Source organism: Anastrepha obliqua, chromosome 1 (assembly GCF_027943255.1).
Source record: "Anastrepha obliqua isolate idAnaObli1 chromosome 1, idAnaObli1_1.0, whole genome shotgun sequence".
Lineage (NCBI taxonomy): Eukaryota > Metazoa > Arthropoda > Insecta > Diptera > Tephritidae > Anastrepha > Anastrepha obliqua.
This window is the reverse complement of record NC_072892.1, coordinates 43,428,218-43,454,151: the sequence shown is the minus strand read 5'-3', so window position 1 is coordinate 43,454,151 and position 25,934 is coordinate 43,428,218. Positions and strand designations below refer to the sequence as shown.

General features: G+C 38.1%; 2 protein-coding genes across 4 annotated transcripts in view; one reads left to right on the top strand and one right to left on the bottom strand.

Moving 5' to 3' along the window:
• Window positions 1-25,934, bottom strand: part of LOC129253100 (uncharacterized) — a 146,105-nt gene that overhangs the window by 31,365 nt on the left and 88,806 nt on the right. For all 3 annotated transcript variants that reach the window (XM_054891346.1, XM_054891347.1, XM_054891348.1), the window contains one exon: window positions 180-258. The gene's annotated coding sequence lies outside the window, so the exon portion shown is untranslated. The remainder of the gene's footprint in view (window positions 1-179; window positions 259-25,934) is intronic.
• Window positions 7,598-12,814, top strand: LOC129249857 (uncharacterized). Its single transcript, XM_054889556.1, has 2 exons — window positions 7,598-8,769; window positions 9,013-12,814. Exons 1-2 carry the CDS (start codon window positions 7,598-7,600, stop codon window positions 12,812-12,814), a joined length of 4,974 nt encoding a protein of 1,657 aa, XP_054745531.1.

Below are 25,934 nucleotides of genomic sequence, written 5' to 3'. Positions count from 1 at the left end.
TTTTAACTAAATAATTTTGAGTAAGAAAAATCTTTATTTTGACCTTTACGGGCTCCACTGTCTGCTTATATATCACAGCTGCCAGGCTGACAAGTGTGAAATTAATTGAATTATAAATTTCCGACGAGTTCATTAATTTTATGCCACACTGTAGTATACATTTGATGTAAAAATCTTACCTTAATATAAACTTATTTTTTATTTGAACTCCTGTTCTTAAACATTTCCAGCTAAGTTCGTAAATTATCTGCAATTAATCTGCAATTTAAAGTGAAAGAGTTCATTAAAATATTGTCACTGACTTTTGCTTTGACGTGAAATTCTTCAATAAACGTTGACTACATATACATATATATGCATTAATACATACATTATATTACATATACGTTTTTACATTTTTCAAATAAAGTTAGTCTCATTCACAAAATTTTGAATGAATGTTTATGAAGCGAGGGAAAAGCTTTTTCTATTGATGTTGTCAACAAAATAATTTACTGTGCGTTGAAAGCCTTTGGTGTGTGTTTGAACCAACACAACATTCGCCACTTGAATAGCTTTAATAAGTTGCATACAAATATGGTTGTGAGTGCATGAACTTTTGCATATGCTTGCTTTTACACAGCTACATACCCTGCAGGGAGAATATCAACTGGTGAAATAAATTACTGGTTCAGAACTACCATGGTTTCGACAACTGCAACCTACTTCACTAACCATTTCAGCGGCAAAAAAAACCGTATATTATAAGTGTATTGGTTGAACCTGGCTATGGTCTTTATTGCTGTATGTCGCTGAGTTAGATTTGAATGGAAAAATTATACTGCAATATTTTTGGAATGGATGGAACCGCTTGCTATAAAATTTAGTTCTGACTCTTTCCTTCAGTCAAGTTTAGAGAAAGAAACAATTTAGTTATATCAAAGATAATTTCAAGCATTTAAAATCTGTTATTTTATTATCTACACTACAATTTTATAGACATTTCAGAGTTTTTGAAACCATTAAATAAATTTAATAAACACTGATTTTCTTTGGCTCTTTGGAAATGCAATGGCGGTATGAAATTATACAGCCTTTTACAAAGCGGTTACCTTTAAGTTATGATTAACACCGAAGTAGCAATCGGAAGAAATTAAAATGTTTGCGTAAGGGTGAAAAAATGCCAGCTTCTATAAAACTTTTTTTGTGGGCAGATTTAAATTTTCTTGAAAGATGTTTAAAAATGGATTTAAATTTAATTTTCTGTCATTTTTTCTTCCTTTTATATTGGCTGAAAAGTTTTAATGCATTCGCTTCTTTTTTAGTTAGTACTACACTTACAAAGAAAGCTGTTTGATTCACTAGTTCGTGAGTTATTGTGCTAAAAGTGTCACTACTTTCGTTCTTTTCAAAAAATGGATCAGAAAGAATTTCGTGTTTTAATTTTACACTGCTTCTTGACGGGAAAAACTATCGTTCAAGTGAAGCAATGGCGTCCAAATGAGGCAGTAACACCAGAAAACTTAAAAAAGTCCACAAAATCGTTTTGAATGTTCGAAAAGTGAAGTTGGCTGAGTTAGCTGACATCATAAAGATATCAAAAAAACATTTCAGCTTTATATTGCTTGAGCATTTGACTATGAGAAAGCTGTGTTAAAAGTGGGCGCCGCGTTTGCTCATCATTCCAGTTCATCAAGACAACGCACTGTGTCACAAATCAATCTAAACAATAGCAAAACTGCATGAATTCAATTTCGAGTTTCTCCCACATCTCCTGGCTCCCAGCGACTAATGGCTGTTTGCACACCTAAAAGAAATGCTCGCCGGTAAGAAATTTCGGTAAAAATTTTCTCCTAGAAATTCGCTCACTGAAGTTAAGGCTTATTTTGAGGCAAAAGATAAATCGTTCTACAAAAGTGGTATTGAAGTGTTAAAGCGGTGCTGGAATGATGGTTGTCCTTGATGGAAATAACATTGATGAATAAAGCTATTTTTGAGCAAAAAAGAAAACGTGGGAATTTCTAGCTCATGTGTTTGTACGAGAAGTTGAAACGAAGTTTTAAATTTTTTTTAGTGAAATAAGCTAATTAAAGTCGATTTTCTCTAAAAATTGCCTCTAAGCGACAGAATCTACTCGAACGATGATACAAAAATTTCATATCGAAAACTAGAACTGAGTGGTTTTTATTTGGATTTCACCTAATATACCTGGACGAACAAGCATTTCGTAACCTTTTTTGCTTAAACTATTTAAAAACTAGAGGTTAGAGAGAGGAGCTAGGGGCGACCAAAGCGCTTCGCGGTGAGCCCTTTTGTCCTTCAATTTATTTGAGCCTTATAGGCCAACGGCCTTGTACTGCTAGCTATCATCTCTCAAATGTATTGAGTTTGCTCTGTGACTCTTTACTCCTCTCTTAAACTTCAGGTTTTATTTATATCTGCACATATCATCGTGTTCCATATAATCAAGTAATTTTATCTTTATGCAACATCCGTAATTTCCTTCTATATAAAATACATATTCGAAAGTAGTTCATATGGAAGGAAATGCTTAACACCGCATGCAAACAAATTACAAAGAATCAAAACAATTTTTGAACGACTTAAAAACTTACACTTTACTGAGCTGAAATTCAATGATCTATAGAATTGCTTACGCGTAATAATTCTGGAGATTCCGGTTAAAGAATTGAAAATTTTGATGAATTTTGTAAAATTTGTTAAATTTTTGTGAATTTTATGCAAAGACTCATACTTTTATTTATATAATTTTTTTAATACATCAAACTATATTTTCATAAAAAATAAATAAAAAACTATTTGTAACAAAACAATATTGTAAACCATGCCTCTTTTTTGATTTTTTTTTTTTTCCTTGTTAACTCCACTCGGGAGCATAGACTCAGTCTTGCGTTGGTTTCGTTAATATATTTGCTTTCTGACAGGGTAGGTAATTAGCCTGCCGTACATCTACCGAGAGTAAATTGTTGCTATGCAACTACTACTATCTAGACAACATTTACAGAGGGGAATGTCCAGCCAGGCAATAGCATGCAACTCAAGCAATGTTCAGTGAAATATAACGGTGTTCTGAACATCCAGTCCTTGCATTTGGTTCCGTCCTATTTGTGTACAGATTAATGGAATGGCTCTCCCTGACTGCGCTCACTTCTTAATCATCACCCGGATCGCCAGTTTTGAATTCGTTAGGAGTGTTGAAAAGTAGGGAAGTTGATTACTAAAGAGAGATAACGGAATCTCTCTCTTAGAAAAATGTTTTTCTTAATTTTGGTGTTTCACCGAGATACGAACCAACGTACTCTCTGTGAATTCCGAATGGTATCACGCACCAACCCATTCGACTACGGCGGCCGACCACCACTTTAATACACCGTAAAATATATATAAGTATGATTACTATTCCCATTGACATATAAATCCATGAAATGGTTGAGTATCTGGCTTCATCAATGTTGGATTCACAAATTAACTTGCCATCTATCCATTCCATCCACATATTTTGCCGTTATGTTGTCTTTAACACAGTTCTATTTAAGGAAATACTTTCCTTAGGAGAGTAAAAGTTCTTTCTGGTACATTCGGACTAGTTCAGATTTTGTTTCATGCCTTCATAAAATACAAAACCAGAGACGAAAACCAGTACTATTTTAAATTCACTAGCATATTCGCTTAGTTCGAGTAGATTTTCGTACTGGGAATCCACTCTTAAGCAGACATGCGAGTCCACAGCCAACTATTGCATATCTCAAAGCGAGTTCTTCTCTTTAAGCCAAGTCAACATATATAGAATTGCTGAAGCATTCGCACATATGCCTGAATGGCGAAATCCAAAACAAAAAACCACTTGAGTTTGTAAACAACTTTTTTGTATGTATTGGCATCATTTTTTGTACTCGCTCTTGGTTTTCTGTTTTTTGCTTTTTGTATCTGTTTTTATCACTTTTCACCTCACTGTTTGCTTATGTATGACCTCTTTGAGGTTTGTTTTGTTTCTATTCATTACTGTTCACTGAGCTGTACTAAACTAATTATAGCGATGCTGTCTACGTTTGGTATTTTTGTACTTTCATGTGCGCGCGTTTCACACCGAACGACGCGGAGTATGCATCACCAGCCAGTTACTGCGTGTTGCATGCACATAAATTCGCCGCCATAGATGCACGTGTTTACTTATGCTATGTATGCATTCATGTACATGTATATGTACTCAAAAAAGTATGTGTGTATGTTTATGCCCTCATGCAACTTTCACATAAACTTATTTGCACAACATTCTATGCCATTGCATTGCTGCAGGCGGCTGTTGGAGGTTACTAGGTTGTCTAGGTGTGTTGCTTGGAAGAGGGCGCTCTAAACCAAATATGGTGTAAACATATATACATGCATACATGTTTGTTGCACATTTGTGTGAACATGCGAATATTACAAAAATTATTCATAAACAGATGTTTTAAAGGCGGCTTCTTTACTTTATGAATTCGAATGAAGCGTTCAATTACGAATGAGTTTCTTTTTGTGTGTGAGACTAAAGTCTCGCACTGGACTTTAAAGAAATTTCTCTAACAGTTGCGTTTTTGGAATTATGCCTTTAGAGTACTACTTCAATTTGACATCTCAACAGGTTCAAATGTTACTCGTAGAGGCCATAGCGCGGTCTAGGAGGATTTCAAGGTTTTCAATGAATTGAAATGGTATAGAACGCAGCTATGTTCGAGATATTAACGTGCCTTCAATTAAAAGGATCACTAAGCACGAAAAAGTCATTCATACAGATACGGACCTGAAAAGTCGGTAAAACTTCTGCTAGCTGCAGCTGATCTAGTGATACAATCGCTAATTCCTCATTGGCATTTAAAGATTTTTTGAAGATTTTCTTGCTTTTGCTTTGAACTTATTTAAAAAGAAATAATTTCATTTGTAAATAATAATAATTTTTTTTTTCAACATTACTTTAACTTTATATATTAGTTTGTGGAAAAAGAAATACATTATTTGTACGTAAAATTTTTGCGCAAAAGGCTTAAAACTGTCGATCTTTAGCACCAAGGCGATGCTACAACTACTAACATGCTGGTCAACTTCAAATATATCTGTGATTTTATCGACATTTTCTTTAATATCAAAAATGCTAAACGGAACCGACGAAACCAAAATTCCACGTCATCAGCTGTTACAGTAGCATCTGTTACAGTGGCACCATAAACACCGTTCACAATTTCAGCGGCCTGACTTGCATTTTCGCCCTAATCAAAGAAAAACTGTAAAACGTACCGAATTTTCTCTTTTTTGGCTTCCATTGTTAAACCCCTGTAACTTAAAACTGAATGGAACAAACCAAAACAGCAAACGATGTTTTTAGTGTGAATTGTCACCTAAAAAACGAGCGCACACTTTAAATTGTTTGAGCAATACTTTAGGAAATATCGACCACTACAGCCATCTATCGAGAAAATAATGGGTTTTTTTCCTCCCAAGCTAAAGCGTTTTTCAGTAAGAGCGCTTCAACTTTTTTTTTGAATAAAACACAAACGGTTTGACTTTTTTAACTAATTTTTTTTTTATTATCGAGTTTGATCATATACATTTAAGTATGAATTTCGATTTCTTTTGCATGACCACCGCGTGCACGTTTTACGAAGTCCAATCGTTGAACCCAATTTTCGACCACTCTTTTGCATAAATCGGCCGAAATTCCAGCAATTTCGCGTTCAATATTGGCTCTGAGCTCACAAATCGTCGCCGGCTTGTTACTGTAGACCAATGACTTCACATAACCCCAAAGAAAATAGTCTAGAGGCGTCAAATCACACGAGCGCGGCGGCCATTCGACCGGTCCATTTCTGGAAATAATGCGCTCATCGAACTTACTCTTCAACAAATCAATTGTAGCGTGTGCTGTGTGGCTTGTGGCCCCGTCCTGTTGAAACCACATGTCGTCTAAGTCCATACTATTCAATTGCGGCCAAAAATAATCGTTTATTATGTCGCGGTATCGATTTCCATTCACAGTAACGTGGCGATCGTTCTCGTCAACGAAAAAATATGGGCCAATTACGCCGCCGGCATGTAAACCGCACCAAACAGTCACTCTTTGTGGGTACATTGGTTTTTCGGCAATCTCTCTTGGATTATCTTTCGCCCAAATGCGGAAATTCTGCTTATCGACGAATCCACTGAGGTGAAAATGTGCGTCCTCACTGAAGATGAAGAGTGCGATATGCATTTTGATTTGAACGCCCGTTTTCATAATAAGCGTGAATAACTTTAACGCAGTAAGAGTAGTGCAGGGACTTATTGAAAAGCTTTGACCACTTATTTGTTTCTCATTTTATTTTAATAACTCTTGCAACGAAAATTGAGTTCATTTTCTTACAAATAAGTCCATGCTTCCAACTTTACTCAAAATTTCGAGTGAGCAATTCTATAGACCATTGAATTTTGGTAGCTCAGAAATCGTTAAATTTTTTCGCAACGAACTAAATTCGTTAAGAAAATATTTTAATATGCTCAGAAAGTATTTAACGACACAAAAAAGCAGAATTGCCACATAATTTTAAATTCAAAACATTAAAATTTTTTTAGTTAAAAACTTAGTAGAAATTAACAATTACTATTATTTGAAAATTATATCCACAGAAAATACAACGAAATGTATTTAAAATTATTTTCACTGTTCCGGGCCTAAAACCTAATAACTAATTAATTGAGTTGGAGCACGTAACATTTTTTAATAGAATTTTTAAAATTTTAATATGTAAAGCAAAGTTAAAATTTTTTATATATTTTTCTACAAAAAAAGTTTAAAATTACTACTAAAATGGTTAATTAAAATATTTCAATACGCAAAAAAATATTTTAAAACAAGAAAATAGTGGCACAGGGTTACCACTTAATATTTAAATTATTTTTTATTTAAAAAGTGAATAACAAAACATTATGGGTACCCAACGAAATGCTTTTACAATTATTTCGATTGTACCGGGTTTCCATCTAAATATCAGGTCAGTCCATAAGTTCGTGCGTTTTTTACCCATAATTTCAATTTTGTACGATTTTTGCATACAAAAAATTATTCGCGGAATATAACGGAACTATTTATTGGATATTGCACCTTGTGATTATCACCTTTCCCGTGGACTTCAATCCCATATAAGTAACAAGAACTACTCCTCAAAAGAAGCTATAAAAAGGGATATCGAAGCATATTTTGGCTCCAAGGACAAAAAATTTGTTGAGCAAGGAATTAAAAATTTACCTAAACGTTGGGAAGACATTGTAAATAATGACGGAAAATATATTTGTTCAGAATTCGTCCAGTCTGGCACCACCTTAAGATGTTCATCAATTCGTCCAGTCTGGCACCACCTCAATTTATAGCATTATTGGTATTATTTCTTCGAATTCATCTATGCACAGTTAGCTTTAAACAGTTAGCTTTGAACAGTTATTGAAAAATGAGACGCTCAATAAATTTAGTGCTTGTACAGCATCGGAGTAATCAAGTCTTTGTCTTTTGCTTAAACATTTTGGTGCCTCCTGTGAGGACAAATAATTAAATTGTGAAATAGAACCGTTTAATTAAATTATTGTTCAGCTAATGGCAGAATTAAATTTGCGCGCTTCGGCAATAAAGGCCATTAAACGCATACACGATCGGGTGAGTGGATTCCAGCAGGGTGCATTTGATGAATTTCATCTTCAGCAAGAGTTGAAATCATTGTCAGCACATTATGCACGTTTCGTGACCAACCATGACCTGTTGGTGGGCAATGCAGCAAACGCCGAGTTGGAGGCCCACGAGAAGTTATGGGAAGAGGTTGAAGGTATTTACAACAATGCATGTACCCACTTGAACCGTGCAATCATGGGTGCAAAACCGAGTCAGTCTGCTGTGATGCCTGTGCGAGAATGTGAGGTTAAGTTAGAACCGCTTGCAATTCCAACGTTCGATGGAACTATGCAGAATTGGCTGGCGTTTAAGGACGTTTTTGAATTGCTTGTCCACAATACAGACTATCCTGAGGCCTACAAGTTAGGCAAGTTGCGGCAGGCAGTAAGCGCAAGTGCTGTACCGCTCGTCGGGAGTGTATATTCTGGGGGATACGCTGATTTATGGAAGGCGCTTAAAGAACGTTTTGACAATAGAAGGCAACTGGCTGAGACTCATGTGTCACGCTTACTCAATATCAAGCCGACAACTGAGGACACACCAACTGCGTTACTGTTCATCGTCGACACGGTTCATGAATCACTACGAGCTTTACATGTCATGGGTCTACCAGTGGCCGAATGGGATGCTGTGGTCGTACCGATAATAGTTTCGAAACTTCCGATAACTACACAGCGCGAGTGGAACATGAGCTGTTCACCCACCGAAATTCCGAGCCTCGATGAGCTGCTTACGTTTTTGGGTCAGCGGGCTCATAGCCTCAGCACAACAGTTGTCACATGGACCAATGGGGTTGAATTTACGTCCAAGAGTCATCAACGCGCTGGTGGTCCGTCAAGAGCTGTTAGATCACACGTCGTATCTGCAGAGGAGGGTAAATGCACATACTGCCAAGGTGCACATCGCATTATGAAATGCGCACGCTTTCTTGGGATGAAATACGAAGACAGAATTACTGCTGCAAAGGCTACAAAGCTTTGTTTTAACTGCCTAAAGCAAGGTCATTCAGCAAGACAATGCCCATCGGGGAATTGCCGTCACTGTGGTCGTAAGCACAACTCATTACTTTGCCGCGAATCGTTATCTCAGAATCCATCAGAGTCAGTGTCAACGTGTCCGGATGGAGCCGTCACTGCTATTGCATCCAGAAATTCGAATCTCTGACTAGAGCCTGCTGTGGTAGGTTGCCTTGCCAACGCGAGTTCAACAGTGTTATTGGCAACTGCGCGTGTATACGCATGCGGCAACTCTACCAATGGACGTCTGGCGCGGGTGCTCTGTGATCCCGGATCACAGGTCAGTTTTATAACAGATAAATTAACTAACTCTTTGTCTCTTCATAGGAGCAAATGCGAAGTTTCGGTGGAAGGAATCGGAGCTTACTCCTACGCACGTACACGTGGGCGTGTCACACTCACGTTAAAATCGCTCTATTCCAGTTTCAGTTTGGAAATCGTTGCACTTGTCATGCAGTCAATTACTAAGGTCATCCCAACAGTGCATATTGACATGACACGGTGGCAGCATTTGAATGGTCTAGAATTGGCCGATACGCAGTTCGGCATTCCTAGCAATATCGACATTCTTATTGGTGCGGATGTATGGGGAAAAGCAGTCGAAGGGGACATAAGACTCGGTGGCCTCAATGAGCCACACGCCCAGCGAACCCGCTTCGGCTGGGTTGTCTTCGGTCCAGTGCCAGCAGCGCAGCCAGCAACGCCGCCAACTCTTTCCTTCAGCGCCCAGCAAGGCGAAGAGGACGCACGTTTGGAGGAGCTCGTAAGAAGCTTTTGGAAGTTAGAGGAAGTGCCTTCACAAGATTGTAACGGCGAAGATGAATGTGAGAAAATCTTTTTGACCACACACTCCCGCACAAGGGAAGGGCGCTACATGGTTCATATACCATTTCATCCTGACGCACCGGCTTTGGGCAACTCATACGCCCATGCTTTACGACAATTTCACCTTCTTGAACGACGACTAGCAGCGAATTGTGAGCTCAAGAAAAAATACATTGCCTTCATGCGCGAATACGCGGACCTCGGCCATATGGAACCCGTTAGTCACATTGGAGATGGGGGGGTCAACTACTACATCCCTCACCACGCGGTTCTGGAAAAGTTCCGCGTTGTGTTCAATGCTTCAGCGCGGACCACGAGCGGCCTCTCACTGAACGACGTCCAGTTGGTGGGAGCCACGATTCAAGAACCACTTGTGAATATCATCTTTCGTTTTCGGTGTTTTCGCGTAGCATTAACAGCAGACATCGAGAAAATGTTCCGTCAAATTCTGATAACTCCCGAACATAGGGATTTCCAACGCATTATTTGGAGAGAATCACCAGACACTGACCTAGCAGTATACCGTTTAACTACAGTGACGTATGGGATGGCTTGTAGCCCGTACAACGCAGTTCGCGCACTCAATCAATGCAGTTATGATAACTACAACGTAGTCGCAGATGGCCATCAGTCGATTGTTGCGCGCGATGCGATTCTGTCATCATTTTATGTAGATGATTTTCTCATCAGTTGTGACACTGAGGATAAAGCCTTCGAACTCGCTGTCAATGTGAGTGCGATTTTGTCGGCCGGACAGTTCCGTTTACGAAAATGGAATTCTAATAGTGGTGAGGTTGTAAAGCGTTTAATTAGTAACAATTCCTCAATCGTAGAGTTAGCAAGTGAACCATCGACGGCAACTGTGCTTGGTTTAAGTTGGGACCCAACAACAGATGAGATCTTTTTCAAAGCGAATCTAAACCAGAACATCGGATGCCTCACAAAACGTCGGGTTTTAAGTGAGGTCGCCAAACTATTTGATCCTACTGGCATGCTTGCTCCAATTGTTATTGCCGGGAAGATATTTATTCAGAAGTTGTGGTCTGCTGGCTTAGAATGGGATGCACCACTCCCAGATGCACTTCAAAATACGTGGGTCTTATTTCACAGAGAACTTGACGTGATAAACCGTATCCGTGTACCACGATGGTTAGGTTTGGCTGAGGGTAAGACTACTATGCTACTTGGGTTTTGTGATGCAAGTCCACTTGCCTATGCGGCTGTCCTCTATACTAGGACAACAGACGGTGAAGGTCGGTCAACTGTATCATTGCTAACAGCTCGCACCAAAGTGGCGCCACTCAAGGGTGCAACGATTCCTCGCCTAGAACTTTGTGCGGCACATTTACTCGCATCCACACTTGACAGTGTGCGGACTGCTTTACGTCTAACGGACACTTCTTATCATTTATGGTCCGACTCGCGAATCGTGTTATGTTGGTTACGTAAACCTCCAACTACTCTCAAGCCGTACATTTCCAATCGTGTTCGTCACATTCAAGAGCTGACATCACCAGATCGTTGGCATTATGTACGGTCTGCACAAAATCCGGCAGACTGTGCCAGTAGAGGTATCCGAGCATCAGAGCTGGTTGAACATCAGTTGTGGTGGCAAGGGCCAAAATGGCTTATGGACAAACAGCTACCAATTTCCTTTGGGATCGAATTAAAAGATGACGAGCTTGACATTGTACGTGGTGAACAGAGAGTGTCATCATTTGTAGCAACGACGGCCCACGCGAGCATTCTTACAACTCGACGTCTAGACGGCCAAATAATTCCATTAAGCGAACGCTTTAGTTCATTGCAAAAGCTTCTTCGTACCGTGGCAATCGTACTTCGGTGGCTACCAGTTCGCCGACATTTGCGAAGACTGATCGTCAATCCTACAGAAATGGACGATGCTCTTAACGTGCTAATCCGAAACGAGCAATATACCTTTGCGACTGATATGTCTCTGATTCGGAAGGGATCGGAAATATCCAGCTCCAGCAAACTAAGGTCATTGAATCCTTACATAGATTGTAACGACATATTGCGAGTCAGAGGTCGTATTGGTCACGCTGACCTTCCAGAAGATCGACGTTTTCCGATAATTTTACCGAAGCATGGGAGTTTGGTACACTTACTCATCCGACACGCACATGAAACCACGCTTCATGGTGGGGCGCAAATCACTCTTCAAGCTCTTCGCGCACGGTACTGGATATTGAACGGAAGGCAAGCAGTCCGAAGCTTCGTGCAGACTTGTGTTATTTGCCGACGACATCGAGGCGTAACGTTATCTCAGCAGATGGCATCCTTACCCAGGCATCGCATTACTGCAGCACGGCCATTTATATCTTCAGGCGTCGACTATTGCGGGCCTTTTACAGTGCGCATCGGCACAAAAAGATCGCGTACAACGATCAAAACATATCTAGCTGTTTTCGTTTACATGGCGACCAAGGCCGTGCATATTGAAGTTGTCGATGATCTTTCTTCACCTGCATTCTTAGATGCATTTACGCGATTTATAAGTAGACGAGGTCCATGTCGAGATCTCTATAGTGACAACGGTACTACGTTCACAGGTGCTAACCGTTTGCTTAAAGAAGACTTGGCTGCTTGGCAGAACGACAACAACCAACAAAGTTTGGCGAATCTCGGTACTCATTGGCACTTTATCGCTCCCAGCGCTCCTCATCAAGGTGGTCTCTGGGAGGCTGCGGTAAAATCTGCCAAATATCATTTGGTGCGCCTCGTTGGAGCGCAGTCATTATGGTATAGCCAACTTCAGACTTTGGCGACACGCATTGAAGCATGCCTAAATTCTCGTCCGCTAACACCTATAAACGATGATCCCAATGATAAGTTAGCTTTGACCCCTGCCGACTTTCTGGTTGGCGCTCCACTGGTTGCAGTCCCTGAAGCTGACATCAGAACAATTCCGTCGAACCGTATTAAGCACTGGCTCTGGCTGCGTCAGATACATCAACAATTTTGGCAACGATGGAGCGAGGAATATTTATCTACCCTTCAAACTCGAAACAAGTGGCAGACGAAATCAAGGGACGTAAAGATCGGAGACATAGTCATCGTAAGACATGAGAACTTACCACCAACATATTGGCGCTTAGGGCGCGTAACTGCGGTTCATCCGGGCAGCAATGGTCTAATACGTAATGTCACGCTTCAGACGGCGAACGGTATGATGACGCGTGCGGTACAGAAATTGTGCCGGCTTCTGGACGCAGAGCATTTTGAGGCCAACGCCTCAACCGGGCAGGATGTTCAGAATTCGTCCAGTCTGGCACCACCTTAAGATGTTCATCAATTCGTCCAGTCTGGCACCACCTCAATTTATAGCATTATTGGTATTATTTCTTCGAATTCATCTATGCACAGTTAGCTTTAAACAGTTAGCTTTGAACAGTTATTGAAAAATGAGACGCTCAATAAATTTAGTGCTTGTACAGCATCGGAGTAATCAAGTCTTTGTCTTTTGCTTAAACAATATTATTGACTAATAAATACTTTAAACATCATAAATAGAAATTACAAAATGTAAGTCCAGCGAAAAAATTTGAATTGTTTCAATTTAAGTAAAATATTGCAATATGGGCATCATACGTACTAAAAATACTTCGTAAAGTATTTGAACAGGGTTGCCGCCTAATTTTTAAAATACATTTTTTAAAGTTATTTCTATTTATTTATATTTAAGTTAATACTTAAGAAACTTAACATATATTAATTATAAAATGTGTGTCAGACGAAATATTTATATTTGAAAATTTTATAATTGTACCATTTTTTTTTATACCTAAACTCATTAAACGGTAGAAAATAAGATATATTTAGAAACACTTTAATGTAGGAAAATGTTGGAACAGTATTGCCACTTAATTTTTATTTCAACAGTATTGCATATCTTTTAAAGCAGCGGTCATTCAACTGGGGAAGAAATAACATCGTGAGTAGCAGTGGCAGTGTGGCATTTAAAGTGACACTTTGAGAGATAAAAAGCAAACAAAAGAAGAAAATAAAGTTGAATTTTATAAAAGATCTATACTTTTGCATGATTTTTAAATTTGAAGCACTGTTATAGTCCTTTGTTATGCGATATATATATATACAGGATGGGCCATATAGCGTTTGCTTTTTGAACCACCTATTTTTTTGAGAATGGTAACACAAATGACATGTCAAATGTGTTCATAATTTACTTAAAGGTTTGACATTTACGAAATGGGACGCTATACGCTTGAACAAAATTGGGAAATATTGAGAACCTATTTCCAAAGTGGTGAGTCTTCTTCTTCTTTTCTGATTTTCACATCGGTGGCTACGTCAATAAGCAAAATTGTCGGATTTGGGGCTCAGAAAATCCACACGTTATTGTAGAGAAGCAAATGCATTCACAACGAGTCACTGTTTGGTGCGGTTTTTGGTCTGGCGGCATCATCGGGCCATTTTTTTTCGAAAATGAGCGAGGAGGCGCGGTTACAGTAAATGGCGAGCGTTACCGTGACATGCTCAACGAGTTGTTTCCAAAAATTGAAGAGGATGACATGGACGACATTTGGTTTCAACAGGACGGTGCAACTTGTCACACTGCCAAAGTTACACTCGAACTTTTGGCTACCGTTTTTGAAAACCGAATACTCAGGCGAAATTTCGATATCAATTGGCCGCTTCGGAGCTGTGATATAAGCCCGTTGGACTATTTTTTGTGGGGAGCCGTTAAGGACAAATGCTAATAATGGAAATAGCCGCCATATCGGCCGAGACGCTGGCCAAAACTATGGAAAACGCCGAAAAACGGGCACATTACGCTATACGAGCTAAGGGCGACCACTTGCGCGATATGATATTCAAAAAGTGATGTAAACGAATCTCCTTGAACTAAATTAAATGTTTTTCACAATGAAACACAAAAAAATGTTTCTTTTTCCATATTTTTTTAATAATCACATGGGTCAGTTTAAGATGGCCAACCCTGTACATATCCAAATACGTGCTAAGGGCGACCACTTGCGCGATATCATATTCAAAAAGTGATGTAAACGAATCTCCTTGAACTAAATTAAATGTTTTTCACAATGAAACACAAAAAAATGTTTCTTTTTCCATATTTTTTTAATAATCACATGGGTCAGTTTAATATGGCCAACCCTGTATAATTGGCGCGTACACCATTTTTTGGGTGTTTGGCCGAGCTCCTCCTCCTATTTGTGGTGTGTGTCTTGATGTTGTTCCACAAATGGAGTTACCTACAGTTTCAAGGTAGATATTTTTATGAGGAGCTTTTTCATGGCGGAAATACACTCGGAGGTTTTCCATTGCCTGCCGAGGGGTGACCGCTGTTAGAAAAATGATTTTCTTAATTTTGGTTTTTCACTGAGATTTGAACCAACGTTCTATCTGTGAATTCCGAATGGTATCACGCACCAACCCATTCGACTACGGCGGCCTGCGATACAAAGTGAATAAAAGCAATGTGATAGTCTTAGTGCAAAAACTTTGAAAGGCCATGTTCCATTCAGAGCTATTCTTACTCCTATTTCTCTTCAAAGCTAATCTACATATATTGTGTGTGAGAAAGAATTTTTTTACCAAAATACATTCCTTGACCGAAGGCGATAGGAGACACATCATTTGCCAGTAGTAGTCAAAAGATAGTAGAGATCTTTCCTAGCGAGCCTAAGAATTGCAAGGCATGAAAAAGCTCATACAATGGCAAGGAGCTGGTGCTGCTTATAGCAAGGGATAGATGTATTGCAGCTGAACCACAAGCTAAGTGAGAAGAGGGTTAAAGAGGATCAAAATGATAAAAGTAATGAACGTTAAGAATTATTCACAAAAGTTTATAGAACCTGATCAACCTTTTGTTCCTTTGGTCCACATTAGGCCAACTGATGCTTTCTGCAATTCCGTTCAGGCATTTTTGATGTTTAAAAAAATGCCAAAAACACAAGAAAATGAGAAGATGGTCGGAATGCTAGTGGTAGCTTAGCCCGAAAGCTAAAGATCGCCCATAAAACAGTTTTAAGTTCAAATAATGGATTTCTTTTTCCCTAAACTAATGTATAGACCGTTCAGGAAAAATACCCCAAAACCACTGTTATAAATACTATTTAAATATTTATTGATTAACTCAAACCCTTCATGTAAATACACATTTTTCATTTATTAAAAATACTTTGCTAAACTTTTGTGAAAATGTATTGACTTATCTCCAATTATGGCCATTAAAAATGACAATTGATTCCAAATGGCATTTATTAGAATTTGCAACAAGAAAGCAAAATCACACAGCTACCTGCATACACATGCAAATATACACATCTTAAATGCTTATCAGCTACATGCTTGTGTTGCATCCTTCCGTTCAATAAAGCGATGGCTATGAAGTTTTGAAAGTAGCCGCCACATGCACCCAAAGTTCAAAGATTGATGCGTAGGTATAAAATATTTACTATTTAGTTATTCTTTTACTGCGACGTAAGGATTACAAACATATACAAAAAAGGGTCGCAAGCTTTTCAAACACCCTTTTTATGACTAAATTGGATTAAGTAGGCTCGATGACCGGACAAATTGGTAACGAAATTTTGTTGGCAGCTCTTAGGCGCTTCACCACGATAAGGGTTGGGAATACGCAATGCGGCAGGTTTTTGATGTTTGCTATTCATTGGTGAAGGATATTTGTTTAGATACATTTTATGGGACTTAAGAGCGCTTATTTGTGTGACATTGATTACTTGCAGGATGTGTTTTTGTATAAATTTTCTTATTCGCCCTCAATTGTTGTGAGTTTATTTGTTTTGTGTTAAATAAATTCGTTAAAGGGTTTGGCTTGGGAGCTTAAAAAAATAAAAATATAACTAAATTAAATTAAGCAAAACACAAACACACATCCGTAGAAAATTTTAAAACTTGAACTGAGATGTGACTGCTACTTTAAATAATGGCCTGCATCAGATCATGCAAAATATAATTGAAATCACGAATCATTTTTAAAATTGAATTCAATTTCCTTCTTTAATATTAGAACGCCAAAATATATCTCATAGTGACTGTGAATTTCAAAGGCGCTGAATTTCCAGCAATCTAAAATTTTCGTATTCATGAAATACGTTTTTTAAAAAAATGTCTGCCCCTGCGCCACATACAACTTAAATTTCTTCATAACATTTGTTCTCATTTCGTTAGTAGTAACGTGTTCTGAAAATTTACCAAAGGTAATGACTTTTGAATTATCTCAAATGTAAAAGTATGCAAAAAGTGTACACCTCAAAACTTGCATTCTTGCTTTTTTCCATGGTGCTTACATATAATGTACGCCACTGCTGGCCAATTTTACCTTCAATTAAATTTTCAGCTTTCACTTCAATGAGCAAAGCCCAAACAGTTTGACGTTTGAGCCTTTATTTTAGTTCATTTAATTGGAAACAAGGAATTACAGCTAGCAAAAGCAAAAAGTTAATGCAACTAAGTCAAAGTAAATGTAACGAAGTGAGCCAACAATTTCAACTTCTTTTCAGAGCTTATGTTCGAGTAGTATTTTTATTCCCAGGCAGTTCACAGAAATTAATTTCTTTGTCTGGATTTTATTGTCTTTGATAGGCTGTTGATGTTGTTAATTAAATTGTTTCTCTGGGTGCCGGTGCGTATACGTAACATTATGGACTACTAAAAAGAAGAAGAAATGGGAAAAAGAAGACTGCTTCTTTTACTAAAAGAGCAAATAGGAAAATCAGTCACGAAGTGAGGTATAGTGCTGTAGATGAAAACTTAACATTCGTTATGCGTTTGCGGTTTTTTGTTCATTATTAACTTTGCATTGTGACTCGTTACAAAATATTTAAACCCAACGGGCAATTTAAGTGAGTTTGTATAAAAGATTGGGATACTCTTTTAAATACTATTGAAATAAATAAAGAGTTTTTTTTTTGTTTTTATCAATTAACAAAGATACCATTTGACCAATTGGCCATTGTTTATGGTGTTTATTCAGTCTCTCTTTATGAGAATTGGCTATCTCCTTTTTGTGTCTGGAACTGAATCAAGAGCGAGGTCACGTTCGAGATCAGATATTGGATAGTTTGGAACTCCAAACATATATCATAATGTCAAATAATATTGAGTGCGCAACTAAGTTATCGCTGTTTTTTGATGAAAATACAACTTTATTCTGAAAACAAGGTTACAAGTGAATCATTGAAAGTATAGCCCATCGCTGGCTATTACTTTTTCCCAACTTTCTGGTAGATCTCGTATACCGACACGATAAAACTGTTTATATTTTGAGGCTGTCCACGGATCAAGCCATTTTCTGATATCTTCATATAAATCGAACTGCTGGTCAGCTAGACCATGTGCCATTGATTGGCCCAGGTGATAATCGGACGGCGAAATATCTGGAGAATATGGCGGGTGGGATAGGGTTTCCCATTTTAGTGTTTCCAGGTAGGTTTTAACGGGTTTGGCAACGTGAGGCCGAGCGTTATCATGCCGTAGAATCACTTTTTCATGCCTCTCCGCGTATTGCGGCCGCTTCTCGCCCAGTGCTCGGCTCAATCGCATCAATTGAAGTCGATACTGATTCCCAGTGATGGTTTCGCTTGATTTTAAAAGATCATAATAAATAAAACCAACTTGGTACCACCAAATACATAGCATAACCTTCGCAGCTTGGATATTCGGTCGAGGCGACGATGTAGAAGCATGGCCGGGAAGTCCTCATGACTTTCTTTTCTTTGGATTGCTGTAAACCCTTCCCTTTTTGCCGCTGGAGCAGTTGTTCACAGGCGAAAAAACGATGTTCAACATCCCTTGGTTATAACTTATAAGGAACTCAATCCCTTGTCTCTGAATCATTCCCAAAGCATGCAATCGCTTCGAAATGGATTGGCGGGTAACTCCTATTACTTACGCAAGCTCGTCTTGTGTTTGGCACGGATCTTTATTGAGCAGAGCCTCCAATTCAGCGTCTTCAAAGGGTTTTGGCCTTTCTTCACGCGGACGGCCGTCAACATTAAAGTCACCGTCTTTGAAGCAACGGAACCAATCTCGGCACGTTGTTTCACTTAAAGCAGCATCTCCATAAACTTTTTGTAGCTCTCGATGCGCTTCAGACGCCGATTTTTTTTTTTTTTTGATGAAAGAGGAAAATCAACACTTCCCGCAAATGACGATTATTTGGTACAAAATCAGATATTTTCACAAAACCAAAAGTACATGAAACCAAAACAAAATCTCTAATGTGACGAAGCAGTTTCTTTACCATATGTCTAAGCTTGGTTTATGATGTTTAGGTTATGTTAGAATCGACTAGCACACACTGCTGGCGGCATCTATTGAAAAGCAGCGGGAACTTAGTTGCGCATCATATAACATAATTGTACATGATTTAACATAACAAAACATTTCATAATAAAAACAGAATATAGTATAACATAGCATAACAAACATATCTTAGCGTAACATCTCATTTGATTTCATCCGTGATTATATTGAATGCCCCCACAGATATGCTTTAATGTTCCCAATAGAGTCTTGCGTTTAAACCTTATTTTTGTCCGCATGCAATAAAAGCAAACTATTTCGCTCTTGCAACTATTTTGTTAACTCTTACAGGCTTCAATAAAATATCAAAAGAAAACTAATATTAAATTTTCACCGAAACGGTGGCTATTTAAATAAAATCACTTATTCTTAGTTTAATTTATATAACCCACTGTTTAGTATGGAATTTCGCCTAAAAAAAAAAAACGAAATTAACTGAAATAACATAACACCACATAATATGGCGTAATATAACATAGCATACCATAACTTAATAAAACATTAAATCACAAATCACAAAACAATAACGAAACATAGCATTACAAAACATAATTTAGCATAACAGAACATAACGAAACATAGCATAACACAATATAACGTAAAATAACATAACTGCGCATTCTGTTATTTCTTTTAACTCCTCAGAAACATCCTGTGCATAAAAGTATGCTCGCCTACAATAGTAACATCCAGCGAAATAGTGTTGAACATATTTTCTGCGTCCCACTTCCGAGACTTAAACGAAAAATAAAAGAAAAATGCTCCCAAAACAATCTGCGGTAATTGTACTCAGGAAATATTTTGCTGTTCTTTACTCCCTCTAAAAGCTATGTTCAGCAGCACCACGAAATGCAACAAGTTCTAAATGCCACTTCATACCTCTCTTTCATGTCTAGTTTTTTACACTTTTAAGCCTTCTTGCCCAAATCACTTTCTTGCCTGACTACTATTCCCAACCAATTGCATTCAGATCTACATAAACACACACATTCAACAGTCACACTGAAAATTTCCTTGAACAACTTTTGGAAACTTTTTCCCGCAACTACTCACAAATGAAATGGTAATAAAAGGGCAACAACACCAATAGTAGCAAAAAAAGTTACTTCAGAGCAAAAAAGTTTGCAGTTGCGGCGAAGTAAATAAAAAGATAAAATTAACCAGAGCAACCCAATTTTTAGTCGGCATTTTTACAATGCTTTTTACTACTCTACAAAACAAGTGCACCACCAAATAGTTTACACGCGTTTAAAGGAGAACTCGCTAAGAATTTGTCTGCTTGTTTTTTTTGTTTTTGCGGTTGCAAAAAGTTGCAATGAATGCTGAAAAATTAGCAAATTGCATTAGGTATAGTTTTCATCACAGCTGTTGCAATTGGCAAGTTTCCATTTTACTACATTTCCTAAAGCTTGTTTTTTTTGTCTTTGCAAGCTACAAAGGATAGTAAGAATAATAGTTTGAAACTTATTTAATGTAGCTAAGCAAGATTCAAGTTTTCTAATAAATTGGGACTCCGTATTTAATTCTAACACACAATATTATGCTGTGTGATAAAAATAAGTAATATTATCAAAAATAATTTTATTTTTGCTTCTCACAGTGTATCTATGTGTCATCTATGTATCTATGTATCTAAGTGTATATTTGTTGCCGTCAGGGACTAGTGGGATGCAGTGAACAAAGCTGCACAGCAGTCAGTGCACTGAGCATACTTACAGAGTATTTTTTTTTAAATCAGGAATGGTATGTGGGATAAACTCCCATTAACACTATAAAATGCCTCCTCCTCGGCTGGTTTCCACCCTGGGATCGCGTTAACATAACTTCAAGGTGGAGCCGCGCTTATGCCAATAGACACAACAGGTTCCTGCGTCCAGGTTCTGCTCCTGTAGGCGTATGGAGACTTTACGCCATCGATGGTATTCACTCCCTCCACTGCCTTTTCAGGCGGGAACAGTTTGGTGCTATTGTGAGTGTTTGACTCAGGCGTCTGTACCTGTCGTCGATTTGGCTAAAACAGTCATCTCCTCTGTCAACCTAGACTACATATAAACTGTATTATTTATAAAGTTGTTTTGTTTCTTTTTTTCATCCTTTTTCCTCAAAACTGTCGAATGATGACTTAGCTGGATTATGTACATTACGTAAAAAATAATCTAGCTGGTCTTGCTACCTAATTAATTAAAGATTTTAATAGTATTGAATACTTAATCTATCTTTCTGTTTCAACTGCTGCTGTCATTTCTGGGCTTTCCTCACCCAGTCAATGCGGTTGAGCCTCGTCACAACTGTAGCCGCGAACGTTTTTGCGGCGTTCCATTTAATGATGGTCGAACACATATTCCGGACAAATCTTAAGTGGGAGGGCGGGTGTTCAAATGCCTTCGCCAGCATTACCCATTCTTTACTGAAACGTTTGCAGTGAAAGGCCACATGTTCTGCGCTATCGACTGCATTCGAGCAACTCGGGCAAAAAGGGCCGTCGGCCAGCTGGAAACGGTGTAGATTAGGGCGAGTCGATTTAAAAATCGCTCATTGCTCTGTGAAAATCGTATTCTAGGGATCAAAATAAGAGACTTTGCCGAAGGCGAAGGAACTATACCTCTAAAACGAATTCTGATGTCCCCCAATTTGGGTCGAACGAAAAATCCCACTTTGACCCATTTAGAGTGCGCCAATCGAGTCCAAATGTATGACCGACCCCCACTAACTTTAGACGGCCGATCCACCCATGCCAGTGGCACACCCCCTGGAACTCCCCTGGGGGGTTCCCCATACAATCATTTAAAAATATCACAATTTTTGCCCTTTACATGAGAAAAGAAACTAAAAAGTTCGACCCAAATGGGGGACATCAGAATTCGTTTTAGAGGTATGGTTCCTTGGGCAAAGTTTCTTATTTTGATCCCTATAATATGATTTTCACAGAGCAATGGGCGATTTTTTGGCTCCCCACAAAAGACACTAAAAGTTCGACCCAAATTGGAGGGCATCAGAATTCGTTTTAGAGGTATGGTTCTTTCGGCAAAGTTTCTTATTTTGATCCCTAGAATATGATTTTAACAGAGCAATGGGCGATTTTTTTGCCTCCCCACAAATCGACCCGGCCTAGTGTAGATATTCAAAGAAGTAGCCGTTTCCGGTGAGTATCTGTGTTAGGTAGTAGTCAATATCGCCATGTTTCCTATTCATCCATCCTTCAAGATTTGGTAAGAGTTTGTAAGTCCACCGGCCTTTGTTTGACTCATCCCAACATCTTTGACATTCGACCATCGATCGCGTTATATCTACCGCCTTTTCTGCTTCCGTCGGTTTTACTCCTTTACCTCCATATAGGCAATACAACTCCATCGCTTGAATATCCACTGGTATCTTTCTAGCAGCAACGCATATTGCGTCGTCTGATACCGTTCTATAAGCGCATGCAGTACGTAGTGCGCTGCGTCTGTGCGTGGCTATATTTAACCAAAGCATATATCGACGCTGCATATAATACGATAGAGTCCATCACAGTCGATATGAGATGTCTCCTCTCTCCTTGCGGGCCACCTATGTTAGGCAGAATTCTTACGAACGCGCTATTGACAGCCGCTGCTTTAGAATTAACTACTGCTAAATGATGCTTGAAGTTTAGCCTCCTATTGGGCATGACTCCGAGATACTTAATCGCCTCCTGTGAGAATATTTCATGTCCGCCAACCGTGATCCTCATAATCCTCTTTTGCTTCGCCGCCCTTATAAGCACAGCCTCTGTTTTCTGGGCTGCCAGCTCCAAGCCTGCATTACCGAGCCATCGCTGTACTCTCGCTGCTGCATCGTTACATTTTGCTTCCAGCTGATCTAGCCGCTTGTCTACAGCTACCAGTGCAATATCATCAGCATATCCTACGATCTCTACCTTACGGGAAGTTTCAATTTTAAGACCCCGTCGTGCATAACGTTCCAAAGTGTTGGCTCCCCGACCGATCCCTGAAGGACCACACCAGTAACTTCATACATTTCTAGGCCACTTTCAGTATCGTATTGAAGGATACGGTTGCTGAAACAGCTTCTGATGATGCGCGAGAGATAACATGGCACTTTTAAAAGTTTTAGGGCTAGCAGTATGTTAGAACATTTGGCCGAATTCAAAGCATTTTTTACATCCAATGTGATGACTGCGCAGAATTTCGTGGAGGTGCTTCTCCCGCTGATAGCTTCCCAAGCTATGTCTGTGACTATTCCGATAGCATCTACGGTTGACCTTGCTCATCGGAGACCAAACTGTTTATCAGAGAGTCCGCTGGGGCTTTCTAAGTTCTCCTGCAGGCGATCACATATGATACGATCAAAAAATTTCCTTACTGTATCTAATATACAAACTGGGGACTGTATGCGGATGGTTGGTCCGGTTGCTTGCCTGATTTAAGTAACAACATCAGGCGTTGCATATGGATGTTCGCCAGATGTTACTACTGTATGCGAGCATATTTTCCTGCACAGGGAATCTGAGTATTTCAAATTTATTAATTATAATAAAAAAACGATTGCTGTTATGTGAAGCTCGGTGCGAGTTTTACCTGAAAAAGATCTTAAAGCATTGAGTAATATGCAATTCTTGCAAAAAGTTTATATGCAAGATTACAATTCACCCTTCAAACCCTTTATGGGTTTTTCGCCGAGCTCCTCCTCCTCTTTTTGGTGCGCGTCTCAATATTTTTTCCACAAATGGAGGGGCCTACAGTTTTAAGTCAACTCCAAATGGCAGATAGTTTTCATGGGAAGCTTTTTCATGGCAGAAATACACTCGGAGGTTTGCCTTTGAATAATAAATGTAATTGAGCGCAATCAGGAAAAATGTGACGCAAACGGTGACCATTCGCAGCTGTCAAACCTATCAACAGTTCTTATATAGCTAAGAAAAACGCCCAATATATTTAAATAACTAATATTGTGAACTTGTAAAATTTTTAACTGACAAAAAATTGTTAAAAAAAGAGGTTGTCTGCAAAGTCGGTTTACTGACGATAGTTTAACGTGATAACGTCATAAGAAAATACTGATTGAATGGTTGCATTTTTCAAAAGAAAATTTTAATTTTATTTGTTTGATACATATTTTGTATGGATATAGAGAATGAGTTAACATTAACATAACATATACTTTAACATAACATAACATAACATAACATAACATAACATAACATAACATAACATAACATAACATAACATAACATAACATAACATAACATAACATAACATAACATAACATAACATAACATAACATAACATAACATAACATAACATAACATAACATAACATAACATAACATAACATAACATAACATACCATACCATAACATAACATAACATAACATAACATAACATAACATAACATAACATAACATAACATAACATAACATAACATAACATAACATAACATAACATAACATAACATAACATAACATAACATAACATGACATAACATAACATAACATAACATAACATAACATAACATAACATAACATAACATAACATAACATAACATAACATAACATAACATAACATAACATAACATAACATAACATAACATAACATAACATAACATAACATAACATAACATAACATAACATAACATAACATAACATAACATAACATAACATAACATAACATAACATAACATAACATAACATAACATAACAAAACAAATTACCCCGTATTAAAGCACTTATCAACCATATTGTACATACACAACCAAAGGTTACCCGGGTCCACGTTTTGACCTATATCTCGAGACCCCAGTCACGGAGCAGATGGAAATACTCTGAACTAAAGCATTCACCAACAGCTTCCATTTGATACCCATATTGTACATACACATCCGAAGGTTACCCGGGTCAACGTTTTGACCTATATCTCGAGACCCTATCTACCAATAGGTATTCAAACTATACGGAAATCATCTTCAATACCTACTTAACAATGTGTGTAAGTTTGGTTTAATTCGGTGCAAAGGCACGGCGGGTCCACGTTTTGGCATATATTTCCAGACCCTAGTCATCAATAGGTATGAAAATTACCCCGTATTAAAGCACTTATCAACAGCTTTCATTTGATACCCATATTGTACATACACATCCGAAGGTTACCCGGGTCCACGTTTTGACCTATATCTCGAGCCCTATTTCCAAAATAAAATATAATCCATGTTACTCGTGATGTAGCTTTCGAATGGTGAAAGAATTTTTAAAATCGGTCCAGTAGTTTTTGAGCCTATTCATTACAACCAAACAAACAAAGTTTTCCTCTTTATAATATTAGTATAGATATGGTAAATATTACCATACATTTTTTCCTTCAGATATAATAAAAAAATAATAATAATAACATTAAAACAGCAGGTATTATTAACAAACTTGGTTTTATTTGAAATTCTTCAAGTAAATCAAAATAATAATAATCAATAAGAAGGCATATGCCAATACAAATACGTGAATTTATATATGTACATATGCGCATATACATACATACATATATACGCTCACTTAAGTAGGGGAGAGCAAGATGTCGAACGTTGCCGTTCGTTTGCTTTGTTTGCTTTGTCGTTCCTTCCGCTCTTTCGCTTGCAGTTCATTCAATGCAATGAGCAAGGTAACTACATATGAGCAAGGTAACACTAATATGAGCAAGGTAACTACATATGAGCAAGGTAACTACATATGAGCAAGGTAACTACATATGAGCAAGGTAACTACATATGAGCAAGGTAACTACATATGAGCAAGGTAACACTAATATGAGCAAGGTAACTACATATGAGCAAGGTAACTACATATGAGCAAGGTAACTACATATGAACAGTAATGAGCAAGGTAACGGCAATGAGCAAGGTAACTACATATGAACAGTAATGAGCAAGGTAACGACACATTTTTTCGTGCGTGCAGCCTGTTAAATCGAATTATAAGACGTTATCACGTCAAAAAGTCAATAAAATATTTTGGAATTGAGTACTGAATGGGTGAAATTGCACTCAGGTTGCAGGTTATTATATGTGACTTTTTGAAGATTGGATGATAGTTGAAACCGTGCCATGCCAACTAAGTGTAAAATA

Coding starts and splice junctions, on each gene's coding strand:
- LOC129249857 (XM_054889556.1), top strand. CDS start 7,598: ATGGCAGAATTAAATTTGCGCGCTTCGGCAATAAAGGCCATTAAACGC. Junction 8,770..9,012: donor TTATCTCAGAATCCATCAGA/GTCAGTGTCAAC, acceptor GTCTCTTCATAG/GAGCAAATGCGAAGTTTCGG.